We start from the raw sequence: 23,199 nt of genomic DNA, 5'->3' as shown, positions 1-23,199 counted from the left end.
TGACTGTAGGGCAACCTGGGATCTCATTTTGAGGTCTGAGCCTATGGCACACAATTATGTATTCTTTTATTTTAATTCTATTGACAAGATCAAGCGACTGGTTAATTTTGCTATCTTATTTTTCTTTGCTAACACTCTACCCCAAAACTTAGCAGCTTTAGACAACCACCATTTTATTATCTCACCATGTGGTGGGGTAGGAATTTGGGCAATTCCTCTGCAACTTGTCACTTCGCTTGGGTATTTTGGTGGATTTCAGCTGATGGCTAAGCCTGTCTCTTGGGTCCAAGACAAATGACTAGCCCATTGGCAAGAAGAGCTGGAAGTCTGGGCTCAGCGGAGCCTCACCCCCTCTCCTGCAGTCTAGCACTTCTCAACACGTTCTGTGAGACAGGCACGAGGGTGGAGCTGTGGCTCTGCTCAGAGACCAGGCCTGAAACCCACAAAACATCCTTCCAGCTCCACTCAGCCAGTCCAAGCAGTCACTGGCCAGCCCAGCCGAAAGACTCAGCTGAAGAAGTGTGAAAGTGCTCACCGCTATCTTTTAATCCACCAGGCCTGGTTTCTCTTTCAAATTCTTCCCGCTGGTTGTTTTCCCTCCAGACTTCTGTATGGCAGTTGGTTTGTCTATCCCGTAAGAGACAGAAATCACAATCAAACATTACAAGTGACTGCATTTGCTGTTAGTTTAAAGTGTGCCTAGGTGAGGATAGAAGTGATAACTTAAGGGAAGTGGCAGAATTGAAGGAAAAAGAATAATTTCTAATGTAGGCAAGTATGGACAGGCACCTGATAGAAACTTTTTAAAAGTATGTTAGCTACCTTTTCCTTCTCTTGATTCAGTAATCTCACTCAAGATAATTAATCCAGGAAAATCATTCAAAAAGAGAAAAAACTATACGTACAAACATATTTGTAGATGTGATATTCACAACCTTGAAACACTAGAATTGATGTGACCTTAGGAGAAATATTTAAGTAAACTCTATCAATATCCAGTTATACTGTGTAGCTATTAAATTAATAAATGCCATGCCTCTACAGAAGCATAAGGACGTTTTGTTTAAGATTTTATTTATTTATTTGACAGAGATCACAAGTAGGCAGAGAGGCAGGCAGAGAGAGAGGGGGAAGCAGGCTCCCTGCTGAGCAGAGAGCCCGATGCGGGGCTTGATCCCAGGACCCTGAGATCATGACCCGAGCTGAAGTCAAGAGTCGGATGCTCAACTGACTGAGCCATCCAGGTGCCCCTACGGGTATTTTTTATAATGAAAAGTGGATTAAGACTAAAAATAAAATTGTAATTGATATGACTATAATATATATTTAGTTTATGCATATGTGAATAGAAATGGACAAAGAATAAGAAGATAAAAATAGATTTTGTTGAAGTATTATCTTTTTTTTTTTAAAGATTTTATTTATTTATTTGACAGAGAGATATCACAAGTAGACAGAGAGGCAGGCAGAGAGGCAGGCAGGGAAGCAAGCTCCCCGCTGAGCAGGGAGCCCGATGCGGGCCTTGATCCCAGGACCCTGAGATCATGACCTGAGCCGAAGGCAGCGGCGTAACCCACTGAGCCACCCAGGCACCCTGAAGTATTATCTTTTTAATCTGTTTTATTTTATATTGTTTAAAGCACATTCAATAATAAATATGTTAAAATTTAGTGACCATCCCAGACCATACCTCAAAAATTCAACAACACGGATTAAATGCCTTTGGCCTTGAAGACATCTAAAAATCTATTTATAGACATACACAGTAACAAGCATCTTTACATAAATAAAACATGTAATTTATAGTTTTATTTTGGTATATCACATGATAGGGTAACAAGGTAATGTTGTGGGAAAAGACTCCCCCTGGGAGTTGGCACACCAGAGCCCTGGTCAAGGCTCCCCACATTCACAGGAGACGAGGCAGAGGATATAGTAACACTCCAGCCCTCAGTTCCCAACTAGTAGAACATGAAGGGGAAAAAGAGCAACCCAAGTGTCCCTCGTGGGTTTTTTAAAAAATTATTTGATTCTAAGATTCTCAAAGTATTAGCTTTTTATCTGTTGTCTACTCAGGGATGACTTGAAAAATAAGAAAATGCTCAGAAGGTAGTGTGTATTGGCTAAAGCCAATAAAGATAAATGCATGTCCAGGAAACAAACAAAGACTCTTAATTCAACAGATATGGATTTGGCATCTATTGTTCTAGGCATTATGACCAACATATAAAATGTCTGCCCTCATGGAGCTTATATTTTAAGAAAAGGGTGGACATAAGCAATAAACAAAATAAATACAATCTTTGATTGGTCACATGGTAATAAGTTCTGTGGAGAAAAATAAATCGGGGTGAGCAGGTCAGTGTAAGTCTGGAGGGGATTCTGGCAATTTCAAATAGCATGTTCAGGAGAGGACCCTGTAAGAAGATATAAGTGAGCAGAGAAGGAGATGATGAAGCAGCTCTGAGGACACCAGTATGCATTCTCCTGGGATGGGAAACCACTGCGGGATTTGAACAGAGGGATGACATGATGGACTTCCGAGCTACAGGCTCACTCCAGGTAGAGTACAGTAGGGCAAAGTCGATGCAGGGAGCCCGGTGCGGAAGCTACAGGAGAGCTGGTGAGAGGTGGTTGCATTTGAATGCATCATGAAGGAGGAGGTTGTAGGGTTTGCTAAAGAACTGGTTGTGTGGTAACAAAGAGATAAAGAGGAGTGAAAGCTAACTTCAGATTCTGGGCCTGAAGTGGTAAAGACTGGAGAGCGGTTAGGGTAGGGGTCATGGAAGAGGACCAGGAGTCTGGCTTGGGTGAGTGCCAATGCCTACTGCATATCAAGTGGCCATCTCAGTTAAGCAGTTGGATAGACAAGTCTGGAATAGAGGCCAGGTTCTAGGTTAGAGTTGTAAATTTGGGAATTAATGATCAGTATATAGAAAATTGATACTAAAGCCATGAGACTGTATAAATCACTAAAAGAGAGTGTGTCAATAGAGGTGGAAAGAGGTCCAAGGACTAAGGTGGAATCCAATGCTACTAAGAGTTTGAGAATTGAGCAGTTTTCAGCCAAGGAGATGAGATGGGGAGTGGCCAGTCTTATCAGCTGGAGAAAACCCAGAAGAATGTAGTAGAAGCCAAGTGAAGAAAGCATTTCAAAAAGGAGACATCATTACTGGAATATCAGTTGTTAGTGGTTGAATCTACACTTGCAGATTTTCTGTGTCAAGTGAGGATGTCATATGTACACATCAACTCCCCTGAAGGATGCTTTATAATCGCACCTAGTAAGGAGAACAAGTTTGCATATATGTAGGTTTTATCATTAAATTCCAAATAGACATCATTTTTGGAACATCCAGTATTTCTTACTTTCCACACCTATTCCTATGCCCGCCACCACAAACGATTGTTTCTAATTGCACTTATGGTTGTTTTCTCATCTCATGGAAACGTTATCAAAATGAATGTGATTATAAAAGAAGAATAATCTAATTCTCAGCCATGTGGTTTTGCTACACTACACACTAAACATTACCTCTATTTATTTAAAAATGTTGAATTTACATTAGATTATAAATGTGTAATATTCTGGGAACACAGCATATTATAAAATGAAGCTGCTATGTGAATGTATTCATCATAAGAACATGTTGACCATATTTTTTTATTCAAAGCATATTCTATCTCCAATCCTGCCTAAGAAATCTGGCTTTCTCACTCCCCTAGGAGATAAAGCATTTTATTTAAATCACCTTTCCTGGTAGTTGATCTAAGGGAAGAGGGAAAAGAAATAGATAAAACTCATAGCCTCAGGATATAGACATCCTGTCTCCATTCCTTTTAGCTTTTACTGGACATCAGGCTGCCACTCTAATAAGGCAACAAAGAAAAGTAAACAGAAATGAAAAGCAAAATAAATAGCAGTCTTTATCCCACTGGAAATAACCATACATTTAAAAATGCAACCTTGGCTATATCGTGAAAGGATTTTCTTGGTCTGTTTCCATAGCTGTATTTTATTCTCTTCTGAACTAATCTAGACTTTTTCTTAAGATTTTTATTGTACACCCGTCTTGTTTATCCTAAAAATCTTTTGCAAAACAATTTCTCAGTAAATTGTGCTGTATCTATACCATGTGGCATCATCCTACAAACCCAAACTCTGGGTTCTAAGCTACAGTGAAAAACTAGGTAGCGTAATTTCTATGACTTATGTTTTCATGGATGTACTGAAATGGAACACTAAATATAAGGGATACGGGTAGCTTCCCTTGGCTTCACAAATCTTTGATGTTAAGTCATGTGTCCTACAAACCCATGTGCACTTGTCCTCAATGCGTTTGTCTATTTTACAGTCTTCTTCTGGCATTATCTAAAGAAAGCTATAAAAAGAGAATATTTCAAGTTGGTGCAGCCTCTTTGGAGAACAGTGTGGAGATTCCTCAAGAAATTAAAAATAGAGCTTCCCTATGACCCTGCAATTGCACTTCTGGGTATTTACCCCAAAGACACAGATGTCGTGAAAAGAAGGGCCATCTGTACCCCAATGTTTATAGCAGCAATGGCCACAGTCACCAAACTATGGAAAGAACCAAGATGTCCTTCAACGGATGAATGGATAAGGAATGGTCCATATACACTATGGAGTATTATGCCTCCATCAGAAAGGATGAATACCCAAATTTTGTAGCAACATGGATGGGACTGGAAGAGATTATGCTGAGTGAAATAAGTCAAGCAGAGAGAGTCAATTATCATATGGTTTCACTTATTTGTGGAGCATAACAAATAGCATGGAGGACAAGGGGCGTTAGAGAGGAGTAGGGAATTTGGGTAAATTGGAAGGGGAGGTGAACCATGAGAGACTATGGACTCTGAAAAACAGTCTAAGGGGTTTGAAGTGGCGGGGGGGTTGGAGGTTGGGGTACCAGGTGGTGGGTATTATAGAGGGCATGGCTTGCATGGAGCACTGGGTGTGGTGAAAAAATAATGAATAATGTTTTTCTGAAAATAAATAAATTGGAAAAAAAAAAGGACAGCATTACCTTGTTGTTTGCAAAAAAAAAAAAGAGAGAGAGAGAGAATATTTCCTTCCCATTACAACAGCAAAAAAAAAAAAAAAATTTCAAGAATGAAGCCAAAAATGTCATACCACGTCACAGTCCCATCTTAATAGTAGGTCTAAAAGTCATTAGCACCAGACCATCACTTCAGGTCAAAGCAGAGTTTCAAAACCAAACCCTCTCTAGACTTAACATTGAAATGTGATTATTATCACAAAAATATTAAAGTAAAAAATGAGGTAAACAATTTCTTAATGTCAGTTTGTTTTTTGATTGACATCATTGTTCTATTACATTTATGTTCTGCATTTTGGTGTGAACCATTGTTTTTTTTAATTTTTTAATTTTATTAACATATAATGTATTATTAGCTCCAGGGATACAGATCTGTGAATCGCCAGGTTTACACTTCACAGCACTCATCATACCACATACCCTCCCCAATGTCCATAACCCAACCACCCTCTCCCTAGCCCCTCCCCCTGGCAACCCTCAGGGTTTTTTTTGTGAGATTAAGGATCTCTTACGGTTTGTCTCCCTCCCTGTCCCATTTTGTTTCATTTATTCCTTTCCTACCCCTCAAACCCCCCACGTTGCCTCTCAAATTCCTCATATCAGGGAGATCATATGATAATTGTCTTTCTCTGATTGACTTATTTCGCTAAGCATGATACCCTCTAGTTCCATCCACGTCATCGCAAATGACAAGATTTCATTTCTTTTAGTGGCTGCATAGTATTCCATTGTATATATATACAACATCTTCTTTATCTATTCATCTGTTGATGGACATCTAGGTTCTTCCCATAGTTTGGCTATTGTGGACATTACTGCTATAAACATTCAGGTACACGTGCCCCTTCGGATCACTACATTTGTATCTTTAGGGTAAATACCCAGTCATGCAATTGCTGGGTCTCAGGGTAGCTCGATTTTCAACTTTTTGAGGAACCTCCATGCTGTTTTCCAGAGTGGTTGCACCAGCTTGCATTCCTACCAACAGTGTAGGAGGTGAACCATTGATTTCTATTAGGAATCTTCCCTAAAGATTAGGAACCAAGGTGAATTTATCTCCATTTTATCTGTTCTACACAGGACCATAATGGGAGAGATACAGTCATTCTCTGATATTTACCAGAAATATTTACTTACTAAACCTGGTACAAGGCCACTGTACCAGTTGTACAGTGAGAATAGAAGAAAAGAGAAGATGATGGGCTATCTATGGCTACTATTCACTTAAGGGTATCTAGATCTACCTCACAGATGTTTTGAGTTTCTTTTTTTAAAATTTAAATTCTTGTTAACATACAGTGCAAAGTTGGATTCTGGAGTAGAATTCAGTGGTCTGTCACTTACATACAGTGTAAGTGTATGTGCTCATCACAACAAGTGCCCCCCCACTTTTTTTTTAAAGATTTTATTTACTTGACAGACTGAGATCACATATAGACCAGAGAGGCAGGCAGCGGGGTTGGGGGGGGGCAGGCTCCCTGCTGAGCCGAGAATCCTATGCAGGGCTCCATCCCAGGAACCTGAGATCATGACCTGAGCTGAAGGCAGAGGCTTAACCCACTGAGCCACCCAGGGGCCCCAACAAGTACCCTTCTTAATACCCATCACCCAGCTAGACCATCCCCGCCGACTTCCCTCAAGTTTCTTTTTTAATATATAAAGAGGAATAAGATACGACCTTAATGAGTACCAGCAGCTTTTCACTACTCCTTCATACAGTTTTTCCTCCAGTGTGAAAAAAACACAGGCTAATCTGTCTGACGCTGCCACATTATAAACTGTCACAAGATTTTGCTGAACCCCAAATGAAGATTTCAGACTTGGGCCTGCTAAAGCAACTGATTCCCAAAGGGATGAAACTCTTAAGGATCCCACTTATTTTTCACATCAGAACTCACAGAAAGTGATAAAAAGCAAATGATTCAAGGCCAAGGGAAAGATCTTTCTGGCATTTCTAATTTCTTTAATTTAAATAAATTATAAATTTTGTAACGACTGCTTTCCACCACAACCTCCTTCCCCCTGCCCCTTTTTTTTTCAGGTACAGAGCAGTTGCCTCCTGGAGTCGAGTTCAGGGAATTGGGATTCCCTTGATCACTGCCATTGAGATAGTCTCCATCTGGATCCTTTCTTTTATCCTGGCCATCCCTGAAGCTATGGGCTTTGTCATGGTGCCCTTTGAATACAAGGGGCAACAGTACAAAACCTGTATGCTCAATGCCACGTCAAAATTCATGGAGGTATGGAAAGTATAAAGGAAATTAACTGGGGGAGGGGGAGGAGGTCTTCATTTATACTTTATCATTGCCAAGACTTGATATTTCTACAGTGCCCAGCATGGTTTACTCTTTTAGTTTGGTCACATATTCTTCAGCTGCATGAAAAGTACATGTTATGGGAGGGTTTAGCTTCTTGAATAGAACTATTTTGTTTTCACTCTTACAGCACAATCGTAAACAGGACTGTTCTGCACCAAACAACTCAGAGTATAAAACAAACGTACTCAGTGCTCACTTCGGTAGCACATGAACTGAAAGAAACTGAGAAAAAAAGATCAATGTGCTATTTGTTTTTATAATAAGCAACACAGCACAACAATTTCCTTCTGACAGGCATGCTGATAGGCATTTTATGTTACTTGGGCAAATGCACAATGCTCACATTTTTTTAAAAGATAGATTAACTTAAAATAGGAAGCCATACTTACAGGTACTTATGGTCATACAATTCTGCATGTATTATACAAATGATATAAATTTGCAGAACTTTTTTTGAAGTGTTTTAGTTAAGCGAATTCCATCTTTATTTAATACACCTGACCACATTAATGTTTTTCTGCAGACTTTAATTATGTAATTGAGTGTATTGGAAAACATGTTTAAAATGCATATTTCCTTTACCAAACTAGTCAAATGTGGACAAAGGAGAAAAACCAAAAGGGTAACTACTTCTCTTAAACCGGCATAATTTAGTGCTTTGATGTAGGTTTCATACAGCTCAGATTCCACATTTAATCATTTACAGACATCTCCAGGTATGTTTTCCTAACTTGGAAAATTCACAAAATTAGTGGTTTTACAGTTGACCAGTTTTCCTCTTTGGAAATTCTTATTTTAAATTTAAAAGTGCTCTTGAAAACTGCCAAACTGGCAATGGTAAAATGAAGGTATTCTGTTTATCTACTGACCTTTTTATTAAGTCAGTCTCCAAAGTGAAAGAACAAAGAAAACAGCAGGAGGTTATCAGAATTTGGGAAGTGGGAATAAACCATCTAGATATTCCAAGCTAAAGTGTTCAAGAAAAGAGTCTTGATATAAGAAGGGGCTTACTAATCATGGGAACCAGGCAAAATGAAAAGAGCTTTCGCAAAGACAAGTCTCTAATAAGAGTGGGCAAGCAAAGGTTGGCTATCTTAGGGTTTCAGTAAAAGGTAGAAGTTTAAACTGATCATTTTTTATATTCCGTTCCAAGTCTGAAGTTTCCAGATTCTTTTTCTCCTCTTGTTCCTTTTTTCTCATTTTATTCCTAGTTTGTGTTCCATTTTTTCCTCCTCAACTTTGCTCTAACCTAGAGTGGAGGGAGGTCCCTTCATACCCTGGCTGATGACATTAGTTCAAAAGAAATGTGTGACCCCTTTCTCTATAGGCCTGTGCCTTGGAGGGGGCAGGGGCTCCAACCAGACCCCTCAGGGGTCAGCTTCCAAACCCTCTGCAGCTGCTTCTGCAGCATTCATACCCAGTCAACAACGCATCTGGAAGGGGGGGAGGGGTAAAGAGTTCTGATTTTTTTTTCTTTTTTTTCTTTTTTTTTTTTGGTTTTTTGACTTCAGTACTGAAATCTTCTACAGTGTGATATGGAGAGGGAGATATTTGTATGAATACATCTGAATAAACCAACTCCTTTGGTAGTTTACAGTAACTTTAGGATAGAATTCAGGGAGGGGTCTGTGAACTTAAATGGAAAAGAAATTACATATTCATTTTCACTAACTTCTAATTGGAATTTATCATTTCCTTCTATTATGAATGTAGGCAATGAACCACAAGCATATTTAACAGAACCATATTTCTACTAATAGGAATAATAGACATTTTCTTGTCACAGTAACAGTTGGATAATCTTGAAATATTTACGCTCATCACTTTTCAACTTCTGATAGTTATTAGAACCACCATTAGATTTTTCCCTTAACTTGTTAATAAACACCTCTATTTCTATATCAGAATTTTCTTTTTACTATTTCAATAGCTGTGTTTCAATGTAAGTGGTTACCACTGTAATCTTACTTTTACGCATATAGAAGTGTTATTCTCAGAAAGGATTACAGTCTTCACCAGACCTTCAAAGGGGTCGATGGCATAAGAACAGTTAAGAACTTCTGCCCAGAACTTTTTTTTCCTCAAGAGCCATTTATAGATTTTTAATAGACATGTTACAAGTGTAGCCTACTGGGCCTCTTTCTATATTCAGCAACTGTCCAGTTTTTCACAGAGCAGCATGATTATTTTTTACTGTGGGAACTGAGATGATACAGGAGGCCGCATTATCCTTCGTAAATAAACAATCTGGGGAAAGAACACAGAGAAAAGCATTTCTAAGTTAGCGATTAATTTAGTGGAAGAAAGCATGTAGATATAATTTTCTAATTTCCATTTTTATAGGGTACTAAATTTTCTCCTTAAAAACACATAAAACTGAATAATCCTCTATTTACAAAGCCTGCGCACAAGGAGATAATGCTAACTGTGGCTTCAGATAAGATACTGGGCCTCAACAGTTTCCAGGTGATAGGTATTAAAGAGTGAGAAAGGGCATGGTTTTTGAGGGCTCAAACTGGCAGGCTGCAAGGTCACATAGCAAGCATACCAGGCAAAGGGTTAACTCCCAGTAACCAGGGCTGCACAGATAAGCCATTCATAACCTTCTTGTTACCAAATAAGACTCCCATTAAGTACACTTTAACCACGAGTCAAAAGGAAACCAGGCACTAACAAAATTTTGAGGCTCATCAATAAGTAAAGATAAATACATATCTTGTATATCCCAAAATCATGCTGTATGAGCTTTGGAAGGGAATTCTTTTTCTTGATTAGGGCTCTCCCACTGTGTAATTAAAACCAACTTCAGTTCATAATAAGTATCTTTGTCAGGATCATTTTTTTTGAAGTGACATTCCTTCATGGGCTTTTATAAATCCAGGATGATTTTTGGAGTTTCCAATTGAATTGAGTTTTGAGCGTCATCCCCCAAGCCCTTTGCCACAACCAGAGGGTGTGTACATAGAAACATTACTTCAGGCGTGAAAATGTTGAAGCCATCAGAGGTATTGCCCAGTAAGTTTAGATTATAATACCCCTCCGTTTCTCTCCCTTTTATTCACCCTACAGTTTTACCAAGATGTAAAGGATTGGTGGCTCTTCGGGTTCTATTTCTGCATGCCCTTGGTGTGCACTGCTATCTTCTACACCCTTATGACCTGTGAGATGTTAAACAGAAGGAACGGCAGCTTGAGAATTGCCCTCAGTGAGCACCTTAAACAGGTAAACCTCATAGGCTCGTGAAAATTTGGCCAAGACTGATTTGTCCAGACAACAGAAAGCCTATAGATATTGTATTCAACTGATGTAGCCTCATTTCCTAAAAATAAATAAATACTGTCTTATAACTGTTTTCTTTATAGTTATAATATTAGGAATTTCTTTTGTGAATGTGGAGAGCCTACCGACAAAAGAGGTGGCCATGTGGGCAGGGCCAGATAGAGAGGAACTCTGATTTAGTTTGCCAAGAGTATATTCCACACATGTGTTTGTGTGTCTGTGAACTGAACTGGGCTTGTTGGAACTGTGCCAGGACACAAAGAAGCAGATGAAGTCTTGGTGCAGAAATAAAATACAAATATGAAACATTTGGAAAACAGAATCACAAGGTATGGTAGAAGTGGACTGTGTTGTGGGAAGCCAAGGAGGATGTAAGACAGAGTCACAGAGATGCTTGTCATGGATGAGGGAGATTGAATTGTTCGTCAAGGATAAAGGCATTTGATGGGGAAGGAGATGACAGAGGGCATATTTCAAGTGCAAGGACAAGAGTCCAGTGAGACCATGGCATGGGCCCCACGCAGCTGGGGAGTGGGGAAAAAGAGATGAACCTCATTAGAGAAACATCTCAATGTCCACAACAGCCAAACTATGGAAAGAACCTAGATGTCCATCAACAGATGAATGGATAAAGAAGATGTTTTATACACACACACACACAGGAATACTATGCAGCCATCAAAATAAATGAAATCTTGCCATTTGCAACAACGTGGATGGAACTAGATGGTATTACGCTGAGTGAAATAAGTCAATCAGAGAAAGACAATTATCATATGATCTCCCTGATATGAGGAATTTGAGAGGCAGGGTGAGAGATTTGGGGGGTAGGGAAGGAAAAAATGAAACAAGATGGGATTGGGAGGGAGACAAACCATAAGAGACTCTCAGTCTCATGAAGCAAACTAAGAGTTGCAGGGGGGAGGGGGTTTGAGAGAGGGTGGTTGGGTTATAGACATTGGGGAGGATATGTGCTATGATGAGTGCTGTGAAGTGTGTAAAATCTGATGATTCACAGACCTGCACCCCTGGGGCAAATAAGACATTATATGTTAATTTAAAAAAAAAAAAACATTTAAGGTCAGACTCATGATAGAATTCGGGATTGGGTATAGAAAAAGAGGTCAAATTTTGAAGAGCCCCAGGAAGATGTTGTTGGTCCCCCATGCCCCTCCCCAAGCAGCAAACAGAACAGATACAGAGGTGGCTTTAGAGGGCAAAGCTATACACTTAGACTTGCTGAGCTCTGTGATTTTGGGCAAATTGCTTAGTGTCTCTGAACCCCTAGTTTTTCATAAGATGCATATAATACCTCATCTTTCTGTACAAATATTAATTCAAGTCTTAAAAAATTATATAAAATGTATATAATAATACATCAAAGGGATCACCTAACGCATATACCATGTCTCATAGTAAGTACCCAGAAAATGTTTGTTATATATTAATTCAAAGAGTAAAACTAGGACCGCCCATAAGTTCTCAGTCTGAGCAGAGTAGTATATAAGAACACCCAGCTGCACCAGAAGATAATGAGTCGTTGATGGAGCCCATAAATCTGTCCTATACAATCGCCATATACAAGCACCATTCCTCATCAGTGACTCCTTTCCACTACTGTACGGATTTTTCTGAGCTTCAGCTTCTTTATCTGTAAACTGGGCATACTAGTATGTGAATTGATATCACTACAGAAATCAAAAGAATTAAGCACATACAGGGGCTCCTGGATGGCTCAGTGGGTAAAGCCTCTGCCTTCGGCTCAGGTAATGATCCCAGGATCCTGGGATCGAGCCCCGCATCGGGCTCTCTGCTCGGCATGGAGCCTGCCTCCCCCTCTCTCTGCCTGCCTCTCTGCCTACTTGTGATTTCTGTCAAATAAATAAATAAAATCTTTTTAAAAAAATTAAGTGCATACATATACTTTGTAAAATCTGACATGCATACAAAAGGTAGCTAGTATCTTTCAGTAAAATTTAACAGAAAAAGTAGATTGAGTATGATTGAGTAGATTGTTCAGGCATGAATGTTTCAAGGGCTCCAAATGGGAACTATATCAAGCAATGCTGGCCTCTCATTCCTGCAGTAGAGGTAATTAATTAGAATAAATTTGTAAAAAACAAAAAGACAATGTTCTTCAGTGCTGAAATTTTCATTGATACCAAAATTGAGCCTGTTTAAGTTATGAATGGTAACTGCTCTGAAAATAACTGAACAGAATTGCCTGTGAGGATAATAGGATTCTGCTTTACATTTCCATTTCATTCTTTATGTTTCCAAAGAGCATGTTATTTGTTTGATTCCTCCAAGCACCCTGTGATATAGGCAGGACAGACTTCCTTGTACACTTGATTATGAGACTGGCTAATCCAAATGCAGATTAAAACTGAAGTCTTGGTCCTATGAGGCATTGCCTACTATCACACCAAAAGTTGTAACAGGTTTTAACAGCAGGAGAGCAGGCTGGGCTGGAAGACCTTCCGTCGGGGCCGTGGAGAACTAAATTCACAGTGAAAGGCCCTGCCACCCTTTGGCTAGTATCCTACATGGCTCCCAGTTTTGCTTCCTGCGTGGTTTTCTCGAATTTCTCTTCATTATTCTGACAACAACTTTTATCAGTTAGGGATCGTGTTTGGATGCTGGTAGCAGAGAACCCAAAATAACATTGAGTAAAACAAGTGAGGGTTTCTTCTTTCTCCCACAGCAAAAAAAAATCAGATGTCACAGGTTCAGTGCTCAAGGGACTCAGAAGCCAGGGCTCTGCTCTTCTGCTGACTTTTCCGTTAGAAGACAGGAACTACAGCTCTACCTTCTCTCAGATTTCCAGGCAGCAAAAAGGGCGAGAATATAGACCACATTAGTGTTTGTGCATCTGAGGACTAGCCTCCACTTTTTAGTAGCTTTTCCAGCAAACTCACATAGCGATTTCTACTTGATCTCAGCAGTCAGATTGTGTTAGGTGGCCTTGAAGTCGATTAGCCTGAACTCCCCTGCTGCAGCAACAAAATCAAGGATTTGTCTGCTATAAGGAAAACAGGAGAAGAGGTACTGGTTAAGCAAATACAAATACCAGACTGCCATGGCAACAAATTAATAATGGGTTTTGAAGGATCGTCCTCTGAGGATTTGCTCAAGGGAGACAGCCTCTCCCCCAGTACCCTCCTTGTCTCTTTTTCTGGTCACACTTTCCGTGAACATAAAAGGATCCTTTAAAATGAGCCCCTATTCCTACATATCGGAACTCCTTATTTTCTCAATTGTTGCTCAGCTTGGATGTTCTCTGAAGCCATAGTCCACCCAATAACTCTTTTTTTTTTTAAGATTTTATTTTTATTTATTTGACAGAGATCACAAGTAGGCAGAGAGGCAGGCAGAGAGAGAGAAAGGAGGAAGCAAGCTCCCTGCTGAGCAGAGAGCCCGATGTGGGGCTTGATCCCAGGACCCTGGGATCATGACATGAACCGAAGGCAGAGGCTTTAACCCACTGAGCCACCCAGGCTCCCCCACCCAATAACTCTTAAAAGATTAAAGAACCCCAGTCCTTCGGGCTAGAGCCACAATTTGTGACGACTGCCTTGAAATCTTTTTAAACGGCTCTATTAATCATGTGGGTTTATTGTAGACTGCCCATACTTAATGCTATATGCTTTGGGTTGAACCAACATTACCCTTCCAAATCCTGCTTTCAATCAATTTTATTTTGACATTAACTGATCCCAGTTACAGACAAGTTGCATTTTATGTTCCTAGTTAGGCTTTCACATGCATGCATTGTAACACTCAAGCATGATGCACCCAAGTGTCTGGTTGCAGATAATTCCTAACCTATGATTTTTCTGGTCCTACACAAACTCTAAAGTATGTAAACCTTCAAACTGAGGTCAGTCCAGGGTTAACATGTCCCAGTCATTCTAATCAACATTGCTGATAATCCTTTTCCCTCATCCCTCTGTTTGCAAACAGAGGTCTTGGGAAGCTACATGTCATTAATAAGAGAATTTTAAAAGCAAAAAACTCCCAATGTTAACTTTCTTCAACATCAAGAAATGGAGAAAACACATCGCTATTGGTTTTTTATCTTCTATTCCGAATATCTTCGTAGATTTGTTCATTCTTTATTATGTTGGGTTCATTCACGTTGACTGCCGTGCTGTCATTAATGCTGGTTACCCATCACTGAGGCTTTTAGTTAACCATTCCCCCCATTTAGTCACACACATGGGTGCACACACACGCATTCAGCTCCAGTGTTGGCTCAGCTCCAGCCAATTTCCATTTCCCTGACATCGAACTTCTGTCCTGACCCTAATAACCAGCTTGAGGCCACCATCCTTCCTGGCAGCTGCCCAAAAGAATCATTAGCAACTCCTAGATTAGAAAGTTGGACTCCAAATCTTGAGGAGATGGAGGCACTGTGAGGCACACTCTTCTGGCTCTTTTTAAAGTAATTCTTTTTCTGCTGCCTACTACTTCCTTTGTGTAGCTCTTTCCTCTAGCAGAAAAACACTAAATTTATTGTACTTTTTTTCCCCATCTTTCCTTTAGCGTCGAGAAGTGGCAAAAACAGTTTTCTGCCTGGTTGTAATTTTTGCTCTCTGCTGGTTTCCTCTTCACTTGAGCCGTATTTTGAAGAAAACCGTGTACGATGAGATGGACAAGAGCCGATGTGAATTACTTAGGTATGGTCCTGTGTACTCGTTAGGAAATTGGAATTTCTCCAATTGTCACGCTTATGGTATTTTTACAAAACCGTCTAGTCTACAGTCTCGTGAGCCCTAAAAATTAAAACTGCAAAGTTGATTATTTTTCTTTCGCTGACATAGCCCATGTCTGATCCCAGAGTTTGTGTGAGCCGTATCTGTAATTTTGCGGCTCCCCTCCTGGGGCTGTACGTCATGGTTTGAGCTAACCAAGTGGCAGGTATATCCGTAAATGTTCTGCAGAACTGAAACTGCCATTTAAACAAGGCCTTGAAAAAAAATCTGACTGCCACCTATAAGAAATGGCTCCTGGGCAAGAAAAATGCTTATTCTAGGGATAAATGCTAGTTAGCAGGTTGAAAACATTATCTTCTAATTATTCCACTATTTTCTTCTGTTCTAGTTTCTTGCTGCTCATGGATTACATCAGCATTAACTTGGCAACCATGAATTCATGTATAAACCCCATAGCTCTGTACTTTGTGAGCAAGAAATTTAAGAATTGTTTCCAGGTGAGACTGGTTTGCATATATCTTTTTAAGGACAACCAAGGGGGCACATGAAGTCACCAACGAGCTTGGCTAATTTCCAGTAAAGAAGTGAAAATCCTACTTTGTTACCCAGAAAGAGGATCAGATTGCCAGCATAAAGCAATATTGTCAGAAAAATTATCTGAAAGGAAATACCAATTCAGACAACAAAATATGCAGGGGCTTGACTAAAAAGAACTAACTTAATAGCTTGTTAATTTAGTATGCTGCTTTATAAAGAAATGCTCGACTGTGAGCTCCAAGCTCCGGAGAACACACACTAACCTCCCATTATCTTAGATGTTAACCACAGCCTCAATAAAACGTGAAGTCTGCTGTTTAAAAAAGTTTTTGCTAAATAATAGGATATTTAATAATAGCCTATGCAAGGAAAAGAAATGCTTATTGCCCTGGCCATCTGAGCTAATATAATTTCATTTGAAATCACTTTCCTTCTGTTCTTCAAACTTCCTTGCAGCTAAGCCAACCCATGTCTTCCAGAAGCTCCATGTCCTTCTTCCTGAGGTATCATCTCCCCAGTTCCTGGGATGATTAGCATGGTGTAAATCCTTACTGCATCCTTTGGCCAGGATGTTTCACTGCAGTTTATGGCACATGTTAAGAAGAGTAGTATAGAGGTCAAGGGTGCAGGATCTGGAAACAAACAATTTTTATTTACATCACAGCTCTATACTTGGTAACTGTCTAACCCAGGTCCAGGTGATACCCCTCCCACCTCCTCAGTTTGATCATCTGTAAAATCAGATGATCACTGTGTCTATCTCATAGGTAGGATTCAGTGGGTTAATATTTGTTAAGCACCTGGGACGATAATAAGCTCTGAGTAGGAGTTTTTTTATTATTAGGGATAGAGAAGAGAGGAAAAACACCATGACTGCCCTCATGGGATGCACAGGAGAATGGAAGGAGATTGACATATATTTACCAAAGAATCTTACAAACAGATGAAACTAGGTATGGAAGTTCTAGCTGCTACCTTTTTAAAGTCTACTTGACAACGTTTACAAGTCATGAAGTGCTCTACGAAAGATTCTGCCTGGGGAGCCTGGGTGGCTAGTCCGTTAAGCTTCTGCCTTCGGCTTGGGTCATGGTCCCAGGGTTCTGGGATTGAGTCCCGCATTAGGCTCCCTGCTCCATGAGGAGTCTACTTCTCCCTCTGATCCTTCTCCGCACTTGTGCTCATACTCTGTCTCAAGTAAAGAAATAAAATCTTAAGAAAAGAAAGAGAGAGAGAAAGAAAGGCTCTGCCCAAGGAAGCATTGACTAAAATGCTGGTCATAATTAATCCATCATATAATCTGGAATTAATCTAATTTTAATTAATTTATATATTAATTAGAGGGGAAGGGAAAAATCAAGGTACAAACTCTCAGAAATTAAACCAATCTTTGTATTAATCTTCATACAGAGGCAATATATGCAGGAGAAAGACCTTAATCCAGAGTGTCCTGGGTTCTAATTCCAGTTCTGCCTGTTTCCCCCTCTCAACCTCCTTATCCTCAGTAATAAAATGGGAAAAATAGCACCTACCACCTAAGGCTACAAGGAGAGATGAGGTATCCAAAGCAGGCAGCCACACAGGTAGGCACACAGCAGAAATGCCAAGCCCCTCCGGACCCTTCTCTACCCGTGCCCACCCCAAGTCATAGGACATGCTCTCTCAGGCCAACACTGCCTTCCCTTCCACTTGGATTTGGTGAATAAATTAAAACAAGAAATAAGGGATCTATTTCTCTGCACTAGAATGGACGGTTTAATTTCTACCTAGAGATTACTCGCTCCATACTCTAGATTACTGTTCAGGTTCACATTCTCTCCTCACGTTTTGTTGGCAGGAGCCCAAGGCTTCTGTGTTCTGCTGGAAACAGGTTATTAGGCTCATTTATTTAGACTTTGTTCCTTCCCCCAGTCCTGCCTCTGCTGCTGCTGTTATCAATCCAAAAGTCTGATGACCTCGGTCCCCATGAATGGAACAAGCATCCAGTGGAAGAACCATGAACAAAACAACCACAACACAGAGAGGAGCAGCCATAAGGACAGCATTAACTAAACATCTTAAGAGATATTCATCAGAAATCCTTCAAATTCTATTGGAGAAAAAAATCACACAGCAACTGTGTTTCCAGAAATCTTTTCTCTAATCCTTCTCCTGTGACTCAGCCCCAAACCCAGAAAAATGCTTTCCAAAACATCAGAGGGTGGACTGGTTTATGGTCACAAATTCAATGAATCTTATTTCTTTAATTTATCTAATTTACATATTGTGCTTGTTATTTACATACTCCGCACTAAGAAAATGGTGGGAGTTGGCAGGAGGAAGGAAGACTGTTTGGTTAAATCAGATGGGTATTTACTACTTTTGCATGAAAACAGTCTTCCAGTACTTGACAGCTTCTGTGGAATGTCCAGTGAGAACTAGCCACCATGAAAATTTAGTGATTATGACAAGATTTTAAATTTTTTTGAATTGGCCAGATGCAGTAACGTAAGCAATCAGGTTAATGTTTTTCATGTCACTTTTTAATTTTTAAAACATCAGTTCTCAAGCTGCAGCAAATATAGGCACTTAAAGCACAGGCTGATATCCATATGTGGCAGTGTAATAGCTGGTATTCAAAGAATTTTTAAGAACCTTTCTTTTCTTTTGTAATGAGGTTTCATTATAGGAGCTCTGGAGCATATTTTTATGTGAAATTTTAAAATAATGCTTGAATCAAATAGTTCTATTTTTCACAAGCCCAATCTTTTTTTAATGTAGATATTTTATGTAAAATTAACATCATGTACTAAAATTTAAATGTGCATATCATTCAACCATACCCAAGACTTTCAGTGGAATGTATTTACATCTAAAGCACAACTAGTAGAAAAAGACAAGGTTTTTAGAAGACTTGGAAATTTTCATCGAGTTTTTTTTTTTAAATAATAGTAACATCTATGTGCACATTTGGTAATAGTAACATGTATGTGGACATTTACATATATGTACATACATATATGTTATGCATATCACCTCATAGTCTCTTGATTTCTCTAAAAATGTTAACTGTCAGTCCAACTTTTTTGGTCATTCCCTTTTCCATATAAGAAACCATTTCAAAGTGACCAGCTGAGTTTATCACATCAGTGAGATATAATTACCCCCAAATGCCACCATGAATTTACAGTTCTTCACTTCCCTGGGTTTCCAGCAAGAATCTAAACACCTCCCCCACCCCCACTCCTCACATGGTCACCATTTCAAAGGGCCCACAGTGACTTTCGCTGGGCATGTTCCAAGATGTTTACAGACTGTGAGTACAGCAGAAAATCTTTTACTGTGGTGTATATAAATATATATAAACAACTGTACATTTTTTTAGCCAATTTTTCTGTGATTGTCTTTATGGAATGTACTTGTGTGTGTGATATATGCATGTGTGTTATGGAATGTATGGATTTAATGTAATCTAATAACATTGACCTGTAATCGTACCACAGGACATACTCTAAGTGGAATCTAAGTGGTTGCTTATCGTGACCACTGGTCTTAGTCAGTTTTAATCTATCTGTGTCATAATTCCTGTGAACATGTCACCATTACAAATGGGATATGGGAGGCAGCATGAATGAGGACGAACCATGGGTTAACAATCATGTTTGTTGAGCTGGTTGATGGGTTCGTTTGATAAAACAGCATTTGGGATTGTACTTTTCCTGTGCTAGAGCAAAAGTCATTAAGTATTGAAGTATTATATTGTCTTGGTTCCTCAACTCAGTATGCTGATGAGACTGACAAGAGGTCCGATGTTTCCTATCGGACTTCACCAGACAGATTGCTGATGATAAATTAGCTAAGCTGACTTGCTGGGGCTACATTTTAGCGTAGTTGTGTATAAAATATCAGGTTCCAGTTGATCCAATTGCAGGGCTCCTTTATGTGTTAGCAGTCAGATTCCATAACTTACTGGTGCATCATGTGCAGTGATATATACCTATAATATAAGCCAAAGTTCACAGCATTTTGTTTAGACAACTGTCTTCTTTTTTAAGATGTGGTTGTCTCTTGCATATGAAGATACATTGCATCAGTTCAGAAAATCATAAATTCTGAATAACACAGGCTTCAATGTGCATTTTGCTTATGGACCAGTAAGTAGCCATGGTTTACCAGAAGGAGTATTTCCAGTTTTTACCTTTATCACACCCTCCCAAGCAAATCTGTAGAAATGAGCCAGAAGCCAAGGCCCCTGCATTGGCAGTGGCCCATATGTATAAAATAAAAGTTTACAGAAGCCTTGCAAGTGTCTTTTCATTTCTACATAGTTCTACACAGAAAATGTTCATTACATGAAGCCTATTGCTTATATCATCTTAGTAATAGCTCAGCAAGCTATTTAACTTTCAGACACTTCCTAACTGTATCCTATTCGTAACCTACTTTGTCATACAGAACACTTAACTCTTTCATCCATTCCTTCATTCACATTTCCAGTATATTTTACTAAGCATCTACTTTGCCCCAGTCATTCTTCTAGGTACTAGGGACATAGCAGTGAACAAAACAGGCAGAGTCCCTGCCCTCATGGAGCTAGCATTCTAGAGGAAGGAGCTGGACAATAAACAGTGCATCAGGTGGATAGCTGGACGAGGAGACTCACGTATATCCAAGCACTTATTTGACATCTCCAATTGAATGGCTAACGGACACATTGTATCTAAAACTAAGATACTCCTCTCTACTTGGGCTACCCTAATATTCCTCTGCTCAAGTATTAGTCAGGGTTTTTCTCTAAAGAACGCCAAAGCAATAGGACATATTAGATAGATAGATGATAGCTAGCTAGCTAGATGGAAGACAGTTAGAAAGAAGAGGAAATTTACTATGGGAATTGGCTCACGTGATTATGGAGTCTGAAATATGCATGATCTGCTATCTACAAGCTGGAGAACCAGGAAAGCCTGTAATGTAATTCAATCCAAGTCCAAAGTCCTGGAAAAAAAAATGGGAGTGGATGGTATAACTCCCAGTCTGAGACCCAAGGCCTAGGAACCATGGGGCAGCCTACTGGTCGAAGTCCCAGAGTCCAAAGGCCCAGGAGTCAGGAGCACAAAGTCCTAGGGCAGGAGAAGATGGATATCCCATGTCAAGAAAGGACAGAGAACTCATCCTTCCTCTGACCTTTTGCTCTTTTGGGGCCCTCATCAGATGGAGGATGCCTGCCCACACTGGTGAGAGCAGATTTGCTTTATTCAACCTCCTGATTTCAGTGTTAATCTCTTCTGGAAATACCCTCACCAGCATACCCAGAAGTGATATCTTACTAGCTTTCTGGATGTCTCTTGGCCCAGTCAAGTTGACATATAATGTTAACCATCACAGCTCTGTTAAAGACAGCCCCATCCTTTGAGCTGTCATGATATATATGTGTGAGTGTGTGTGTGTGTGTGTGTGTAGGCTTCTATGACGCCTACTTGTTTCCAGCCTTGTACACATTATACCATAATTGGATCTGGTCTCTCGACCCCCATAAATGGTCTAAAGATAATCACATTTCCAAGCTAATTTGACCAGCATCCCCTGGGGAGTTTTCTCAGGAACAACTAAAGTAGGAAAGAGCCCTTTCCCACTGTGGCACACCTAGTAGGTCATGAGCCTGGGAGGTGCTGGCTACCATGCTTTGGGCATTATGAGGGATGTCAACCTAGAGTGTTACAAAGATGGAAGAGGACACACAAGTTCTTGGTGCCAGTTTTCCCTGATGCATTCCTATGACTTCAGTAAGCAAACCAACATATTTACTTTTGTGCCTATGCTAATTGCATTTGGTTTTTGTTGCTTACAATACGTACATTCTAAGAACATCTCATCTAAATTATCATGGTTTATTTCTTTTTACTGCTTAAATTCCGAGACCTCATGTTTTTTAGAGTTTTAGAGTGGATTGGAAAGTAGAGACAATTCCCACATGCCCTCTTTCCCCCTTTCCCTACAAAGAGTTCACCCACATCACCTGGGTAGCTCAGTCAGTTAAGTGATTAAGCATCTGCCATTGGCTCAGGTTGCTCAGCCAAAGAGCCTGCTTCTCCCTCTGCCTACTGCTCCCCCTGCTTGTGCTCTCTTGTGTGTGATATATCTATCTCTCAAATAAATAAATAAAATCTTATAAACAAAGAATTCTCCCTATTATTTCCTTTTGTGTTAGCATGGTGTACTTGCTGAGGCAATATTCATACAATCTTATCAACTAAAGTGCATAGTTCACATTGGAGTTCACTATATTGTACATTGTATGGATTTTGATAAGTGTATAGTGACAGTTTTTCACCATGACAGGATCATTCAGAATCGTTTCACTGCCCTAAAAACCCCCTATGCTCCACCTTTTCTTCCCTCCTTCCTTCTCCTTCTTGATTTATCTTTTCACCCAGTACAAATATAGTGAATATCCTCCATTATTACACTGTGCGAGTTGTGCTGGGAATATGAAACCAGATGTATAAATAAATAAATGCACTGAAGTGCTTAGTGATGACTCAGTACATGTCAGCACAGGGGCCTGTAAAGGCACAAAGACAAAGTAGTCAAAATTCTTTAAACTCCAGCTGGTCACATTAGTGAAAAAAATACTGTGTAAGTGTTCTTGCTTCTGTGATTCTTATCTTAATGCAAAAATATGTCACTGCCAGGAGAATGGCATAATAAAAAGCAACAGACTATTGTCTGTACATTATGAATTCTAAGCCTATAAATATACATTATTCTCTATTCAAAAATAAACTTAATATCAATGCATTTAAAATTATTAAGGTAATAAAACAAATTGGAGATTAAATCCAGGACAGAACCAAGACAAATATGAATCTTTTGCTTGTCTATTATCTCTATCATTATTTTCAATATTACTAGTCCATAAATAGTACTAAACAACATATTGTCATGGACTGAAGAAAATGCACTACCAGTATTCCCAAGCCTCTCCAGGCCCAAAATTCTGAGACTATGATTCCTTCATTTGTAACATAATCTGGTACAGCACTCTATTGATTGATTTTTTTCCGTACCTCAAACAAGCGAAGTTATGGTGGCAAAAGTCCACCATATGCAGTTGTCTCTGAAATTCCAGTGGGGTCTTCATATTAAAAACTCCTCCATTTTTTAAAAAATAATCTTATATTTGGAGAAGCCTCTGTCACACTTTTGCCTAAGTACTTACAAAGACAAACTAGTGTCTATATTTGGTCAGGACCAATACTCTGACTTTTGTGTTTCCAAAACTGAAAGGAGAGGCTA

The 23,199-nt window shown here is 39.5% G+C and overlaps 1 protein-coding gene and 1 long non-coding RNA gene across 2 annotated transcripts in view; one reads left to right on the top strand and one right to left on the bottom strand.

Moving 5' to 3' along the window:
• Positions 1 to 20,202, top strand: part of EDNRA (endothelin receptor type A) — a 60,759-nt gene extending 40,557 nt beyond the window's left edge. Inside the window, exons 4-8 of the mRNA XM_044224908.1 lie at positions 7,120 to 7,318; positions 10,466 to 10,618; positions 15,221 to 15,354; positions 15,779 to 15,887; positions 17,836 to 20,202. Of these exons, the coding sequence (XP_044080843.1) occupies positions 7,120 to 7,318; positions 10,466 to 10,618; positions 15,221 to 15,354; positions 15,779 to 15,887; positions 17,836 to 17,976 (736 nt within the window). The 3' untranslated portion in view covers positions 17,977 to 20,202. The remainder of the gene's footprint in view (positions 1 to 7,119; positions 7,319 to 10,465; positions 10,619 to 15,220; positions 15,355 to 15,778; positions 15,888 to 17,835) is intronic.
• Positions 8,199 to 23,199, bottom strand: part of LOC122889604 — a 58,881-nt gene continuing 43,880 nt past the window's right edge. Inside the window, exon 5 of the long non-coding RNA XR_006380948.1 lies at positions 8,199 to 9,643. This is a non-coding gene — a long non-coding RNA (uncharacterized LOC122889604). The remainder of the gene's footprint in view (positions 9,644 to 23,199) is intronic.

The sequence above is a fragment of the Neovison vison genome, chromosome 11 (assembly GCF_020171115.1).
Source record: "Neovison vison isolate M4711 chromosome 11, ASM_NN_V1, whole genome shotgun sequence".
NCBI lineage: Eukaryota > Metazoa > Chordata > Mammalia > Carnivora > Mustelidae > Neogale > Neogale vison.
Note: the sequence above shows the minus strand (reverse complement) of the source record. Positions and strands in the feature narration are given on the sequence as shown.